The 6,903-nt window shown below is 42.0% G+C and overlaps 1 protein-coding gene across 3 annotated transcripts in view; it reads left to right on the top strand.

Moving 5' to 3' along the window:
• Nucleotides 1-6,391: 6,391 nt before the first annotated feature.
• MYO1B (myosin IB) overlaps nt 6,392-6,903 on the top strand; it is a 97,395-nt gene continuing 96,883 nt past the window's right edge. For all 3 annotated transcript variants that reach the window (XM_069860739.1, XM_069860738.1, XM_069860737.1), the window contains exon 1: nt 6,392-6,532. In XM_069860739.1, the coding sequence (XP_069716840.1) occupies nt 6,398-6,532 (135 nt within the window). In that variant the 5' untranslated portion in view covers nt 6,392-6,397. The remainder of the gene's footprint in view (nt 6,533-6,903) is intronic.

The following is a 6,903-nucleotide window of genomic DNA, read 5'->3' as shown; positions in this document are numbered from 1 at the left end:
GTGGAAAACCTTGGACAATTCGGTAACATGCTGTATGCTTATAACAGGGTTTTACTTCATTTCCCCCTTGGAGGATGTGTGAACTTAATTGTACAAGGCTTTTGAGGTTTTGTCTGTTCTCTGTATTATCTTCTATTTATAGTTTTTAGTAGCTCTTGTTTCAGATTGGTGGTGATAGGACTGCTGTGGCTGTGGAATAGCATAATTTTTAATTTGCCATCCTTTGCCATCACTGAATTAAGAGCTAGATATGAGATCAAAGTGAGGAAGAACAGATTTGACAGATGACTAGAGAAGAGGGAGATGTGAAATGCTGATGGTGTTTGCTTTAGGGATAAGAAAGGTAAATGTGGGAGAAAAGTGGTCTCTGGGTGTGGGAGAGATCAAGGAGTGTTTGAGGAAGAGTCTGATTTGCAGACTGCAAGCATTAGAAGAATTTAGGAAATTTTTTTCTGAGATAATTTGTTGTATATTAATAATTAGCAGCTGTATTCTTTGTACAACACTTGTTTTTCTTGACGTCAACAGAATAAGTTGTTAAAGTCACAAAAGCAGTGTACTGGGTAAATTAAGGGAGGAGTACCACTTCCATTTTTATAGTACTTTTAATTGAATTTCCAGTTTGAAACGGCCTCACTTCAGTACCTCCATACATCTTCTCCCTTTCAGCAATCTTCATCTGAAAATATTTAAATGTGTCATTGTTTTAAAGGACAGAGCCTATTCTGGTTCTTTATTTGAACCTAATTTCCCATTTCCTCTCTTACTGGCACAGCTGTGGTTTCAGTACTGATCTCTCGGACACTGGCAGTGTGTTTTGGTCCCATCCTTCTCATCGTTCTGGTTCTTGAAAATAGTTCTTGATAAACGTTTGTCTTTTTAGAAATGCATGATTACATGTATAAGTAGGAGCTGCTTACATTTATATGCTGTTCTCCAAATAGTGGTGAGCATTCTGTCAGCAGCACTGATGGGAACAGCTGCAGGACACCTTTAAATATATGACAAACACAAATACTTGGACATGGATTTGGACTGAGTTTCCAGCTTAGTGACGTGTTGCTAAAAATCTTGACTAGAGTTTAGTCTTAGAGTGTAACAAGGGTTTGATTTTTTTTTTTTTCTGTGTAGTGTGCTGGTCTTTGAGGTTTGTTTTTTTGAAAGCTACATGTATTTGGTATTTTGAAAGTGCTGTATATATATGGATCTATTAAATTATTCTAGAGGGTTAAATTCAGTTATTGATTAAGTTAAATCTAGTTATTCAATGCATGTTACAGAATCACAGAATCACAGAATAACCAGGTTGGAAGAGACCCACCGGATCACCGAGTCCAACCGTTCCTACCAAACACTGAACCATATCCCTCAGCACCTCATCCACCCGTGCCTTAAACACCTCCAGGGAAGGTGACTCAACCACCTCCCTGGGCAGCCTGTTCCAGTGCCCAATGACCCTTTCTGTAAAGAATTTTTTCCTAACGTCTAGCCTAAACCTCCCCTGGCGGAGCTTGAGGCCATTCCCTCTTGTCCTGTCCCCTGTCACTTGGGAGAAGAGGCCAGCACCCTCCTCTCTACAACCTCCTTTCAGGTAGTTGTAGAGAGCAATGAGGTCTCCCCTCAGCCTCCTCTTCTCCAGGCTAAACACCCCCAGCTCTCTCAGCCGCTCCTCATAAGGCCTGTTCTCCAGCCCTTTCACCAGCTTTGTTGCTCTTCTCTGGACTCTCTCCAGAGCCTCAACATCCTTCTTGTGGTGAGGGGCCCAGAACTGAACACAGGATTCGAGGAGCGGTCTCACCAGTGCTGAGTACAGAGGGAGGATAACCTCCCTGGACCTGCTGGTCACGCTGTTTCTGATACAAGCCAGGATGCCATTGGCCTTCTTGGCCACCTGGGCACACTGCTGGCTCATATTCAGTCGGTTGTCAACCAACACCCCCAGGTCCCTCTCCTCCGGGCAGCTTTCTAGACAGACTTCTCCTAGTCTGTAGCACTGCATAGGGTTGTTGTGCCCCAAGTGCAGGACCCGGCATTTGGCCTTTTTAAACCTCATGCCATTGGACTCTGCCCAGCAGTCCAGCCTGTTCAGATCCCTTTGAAGAGCCTCCCGACCCTCCAGCAGATCGACACTTCCACCCAGCTTAGTGTCGTCCGCAAACTTGCTCAGGGTGCACTCGATGCCTTCATCCAGGTCATTGATGAAGACATTGAACAGGGCCGGACCCAGCCCTGAGCCCTGGGGAACCCCACTTGTCACTGGCCTCCAGCTGGAGTTGAGTCCATTTCCCACCACTCTCTGGGCCCTGCCATCCCAAATGGTTTTCCACTCAGGAGAGTGTGCGCCTGTCCAGGCAAGAGGCTGACAGTTTCTCAAGCAGAATGCTGTGAGAAACTGTGTCAAAGGCTTTGCTGAAGTCCAGGAAGACCACATCCACAGCCTTTCCCTCATCCAGCAGCCGAGTCACTTTATCATAGAAGGCGATCAGGTTAGTCTGGCAAGACCTGCCTTTTGTGAACCCATGTTGACTGGGCCTGATCACTCGGTTCTCTTGCATGTGCTTCATGATAGCACTCAAGATCACCTGCTCCATGACTTTCCCTGGCACTGAGGTCAGACTGACAGGCCTGTAGTTTCTTGGGTCCTCCCTGCGGCCCTTTTTGTAGATGGGCACAACATCAGCCAGCCTCCAGTCCAGTGGGACTTCCCCAGTCTTCCAGGACTGTTGGAAGATGATTGGAAAGGGGTTTGGCCAGCACATCCGCCAGCTCCTTCAGTACCCTAGGGTGAATCCCGTCCGGCCCCATAGACTTGTGGCTGTCCAGTCGGGCTAGCAAGGCACTGACCACCTCCTCTTGGATCATGGGAGCCTCATTATGCTCCTCTAGCTCCTGGGTTAGTACACAGACAGAACGACCCTCCTTACGACTAAAGACTGAGGCAAAGAAGGCATTAAGTACCTCAGCCTTTTCCTCATCCCCTGTTACTGTTGTTCCTTCTGCGTCCAATAGGGACTGTATGGTCTCCCTAGTCCTCCTTTTATTATTTATATATTTGTAGAAAGATTTTTTGTTATCTTTCACTGACTTTGCCAATCTGATTTCTAGCTGAGCCTTAGCCCTTCTGATTTTTTCCCTACACAATCTCACTTCCCTCCTGTAGTCCACCCAAGAGGCCTGTCCCTTCTTCCAGAGGCCATAAACATTTCTCTTCTTCTTGATATCCCTCAAGATCTCTCTATTCAACCAAGCTGGCTTTCTCCCCTGCCGGCTTTTTTTCCGGACCACGGGGATGGCTTTCTCCTGAGCTGCTAGGACCACCCGTTTGAAGAGCTCCCAGCCCTCCTGGGCTCCCTTGCCCTTGAGTACTGTCTCCCATGAGACTTCACCAACCAGCCTGCTGAAGAGATCAAAGTCTGCCCTCTGGAAATTTAATGCTACAGTCTTGCTAACCACCCTCTTCACTTCACCTAGAACAGAAAATTTTATCATCTCATGGTCGCTTAGTCCTAGGCGTCCACCTACCGCCACATCCCCTACAAGGCCTTCTCTGTTCACCAACAGCAGGTCTAGGAGGGCACCCTCCCTTGTTGGTTCATTCACCAGCTGTGCGAGGAAGTTGTCTCCCACGCACTCCAGGAACCTCCTAGACTGCTTCCTTTCTGCTGTGTTGTACTCCCAGCAGATATCAGGCAGATTGAAGTCTCCCACCAGAACGAGAGGCATCGATCTAGAGATTGACCGCAGCTGTTTATAGAAGAGCTCATCAGCTGCTTCTCCTTGGTTGGGTGGTCTGTAACAGACCATCCATATGTTTAAACATAACTGGCTTTTCCAAACAGTGCTTTTCCCCCCAACTTGTTACCTCAAATGGGCAATCAAGTTATCCCACAAGCTTGCCAGATTTTCCTTTCTTGTTAATTAAACCAGAGCAGGGATTATGACTTTGTTTCACCAAACTGGGAGCTAACAACATTGGGATAGTAGAATACTCTTGAATCGTATATTGGTTTATTCTTTAATGAATATTTTGCAAAGGCTAAGTTATTGCAAATGATTTTGAGAATCCAGTGTTAAACAAGATATCTAGACATATTGTCCAATGTTTTTACATCACCTAAGTTTCTAATATTTTCTAGTTCTCAAGTTAATGGAAGTATTTTAACTATAGTTAAATACTAAAGTTAAATTATTGTGGGAGAAAAAAAAGCTGGAAAATTAACCTTTGACCATAAAACTGACCTTTCCAAATATATTGATAAATTAGTATTTGTATACAACTTTCTGATCTTGTGTTTAGTAGTAGATACGGTGTCTTTGTGTACCCCTTCTGCAAAACGTGCCTGTCATCTTGGGAATATGTGAACGTTCTTGATGGTTTGGCTGCTCTTGGTCTTGAAATTCCCAAGCAGTGATGCATGAAGTGTGGTAGGTAGTATATAATTTCACAATGGCAGATGAGGTATGCTACTTACAACTTAAATTTTGGGTTGAAATTGTGCATATTAGGATTTCTATATTGCCTTTTTTAAAAAAAATTTTTTTTGGCTGCAAACCCAATGTTTAATAAGTTCAGTACTTAAGAAGGACTTTTTTAAAGCCTCCTGAAATTATTTGAGCATTTGCTGATGTATGGGAAGTAATTAGGTCATTGAAACAAGACTGGTAATTTAAAGAATTTGTCTGAATGGGATACAGAAGTTGAAGTGATAGCTCTGAAAAGGTTTTTGCAAATGTTTAAAATTTTTTTGTGATTCAGAGAGGTGAACTTTTAAGAAAAAAAAAAGTGTCTTCCTCTACAGAAATATTTGTCCAGTGTTTTGGTTTAAAATAAATGCTTCTTTGTTTGTTTAGCAGAGTTGACTCAGCTTTGGTTGTTTACCATAGTTCAACACTCTTTTTCCATTTCCATGTGAATTTCTAGCAATTCCCAGGCTTGGTTCAGGTTTTGGGCATCTTGTTGTATTACTCGTGTTAGCTGCCTGTGGAGCTGTACTTCTCTTCGTTGAATTTGGAAAAGCATCAAACAAGACTTAAGTCTTGATCTGATATCCCTCGAATGTCACTCACTGCTCAAAAACTCAAGTAGTATGTAATAACATAGTGGCAATGGACAGAAGCAACAGATAAAAGGCTTCACTTTTTTAAAATTAGTTATCTGATGGAGAGCTACTGTGGGAAGTTAACTCTGATTGTGAGTGAATAGCTGTTCAAAGACATTTTGAAAAACAAGAAAAAATATTTAGAATTAAAATATGATGCAGTGATGGGGGAGCAAGGACAGCTTGATACTGTTTCATATCTGCGAGGATACAGGTGAAGTTCAAATGTTGTTTTGTGTAACTGTAGCTGTGCAGTAGCTGGTTCTTGTTTGTGTTGTCAGCAAAGTTGTCCTCTCATCTCTGGTTCCTTCTTTGCTGGCTTCCACTGCTAATGTGTTCATCGTTCAGTCTCGTCATGAAACCTGAAGGCAGTGACTGTGTGCCTAGGGTTCCTGAGAAGCTTGGTTAACTTTCTGTAAGGTTTAGATTGGAAGGATAAAAGGCTGGGAGGATCAAATAGTTGAGTTTTGGTCTGACCTTGGCTTCTTTGTCTGAATTACTTCCTTTATCAGGCATGGTTGCTTTGTTTGATCCTGATCCCCTGTTTAAACCTGGCTTCTGCCTTTAGCTACTGCAGTTACGTAGATGCTGAATCTTCACTTACCAGATGGATTGTTGCTGCCCAAAGCAAATGCTCTCATAAGCAACAGAACTACAAATAAATCCAAATAACTGTAGTTTGGAAAAGAAGTAATTTGGTAGCCTCATATCACCAAGAGTGGTCCTATATTGGGATATGGGTAGTCTTAGAATACAGGGTTCATGAGTTAACGTAAAGTAGTGTGGGTGTTGTCTCTGGATGAATTCATTTAGTTAGATTCCATTTAAAACTTCATAGAGTTGGAGAAGTGCAAATAAGTGTAAGAAAGAAATGTAGATTAGGCTATTGACAAATATAAACCCTGATTTGATACAGTGGACATGTTGATGAAGCTTTTGATAAAACACGGGGTGCATACACTTGAACGCTGCGTTGAAGTCATCCAAGAAAGTCTGTATGTGTGGTGCCCAGTGGAATATTTATTACTCTTTCTTGCTGTTTCATATTTAATGTATAGTGGACCAGAAGGCATTGTGGATTGTTAACTTATCAGAATTGTATGGACTACCTGGGTAGATAGTATGACTTTTATAATGTTCCTTGGAAGAAATATTTTAAAGCAGCGTAATTTGATCGATTTTTTACTTTTATTCCTTAAATAGTGTTACTGCATAATACGAATAATCAGAATAATTTTGAGCTAAATTTACTCTTCTTTTTTTTTTTTTTTTTCTTGTTTCTTTCTTTGCAGGAGAAAATGGCCAAAATGGAGGTCAAGACGTCACTTTTAGACGACATGATAGGGGTGGGAGATATGGTTCTTTTGGAGCCACTTAATGAAGATTCGTTCATCAATAACTTGAAAAAGCGCTTTGATCACAGTGAAGTATATGTAAGTAGATGTTAACAAGTAACATCCTTCGAGGAGCTATGTTGTTATTCTTAAAATATGAGTTTATTTATAAGGATACATGTAGACTGAATGCTTGAACATAATCCATTGTATTAAGGATATTTTAAACCTTGCTTGTGCTGTAGTCTTTCCTGTACTGCATTGCTTAAATTTAATGTTTTCCATCTGGGATATTTTTCCTTTTTGTTTTTGCTTGTTGCACAACATGGTGGTCCTCTGATTTACATAAAAAACCAGTTCCAGAACTGACGATAACAATAACTTTGATATTCCTGTTGTCAGAGGAATATCAAGGGTGTTGCAGGTATAAATAATTCTCTTCCAGGGAAGGCATTTCCAGGATGCTAGGG

This window comes from Phaenicophaeus curvirostris, chromosome 7 (genome assembly GCF_032191515.1).
Source record: "Phaenicophaeus curvirostris isolate KB17595 chromosome 7, BPBGC_Pcur_1.0, whole genome shotgun sequence".
In the NCBI taxonomy this organism is placed as follows: Eukaryota; Metazoa; Chordata; class Aves; order Cuculiformes; family Cuculidae; genus Phaenicophaeus; species Phaenicophaeus curvirostris.
The sequence above is the reverse complement of the archived record's forward strand: the minus strand, read 5'-3'. Positions and strand labels throughout refer to the sequence as shown.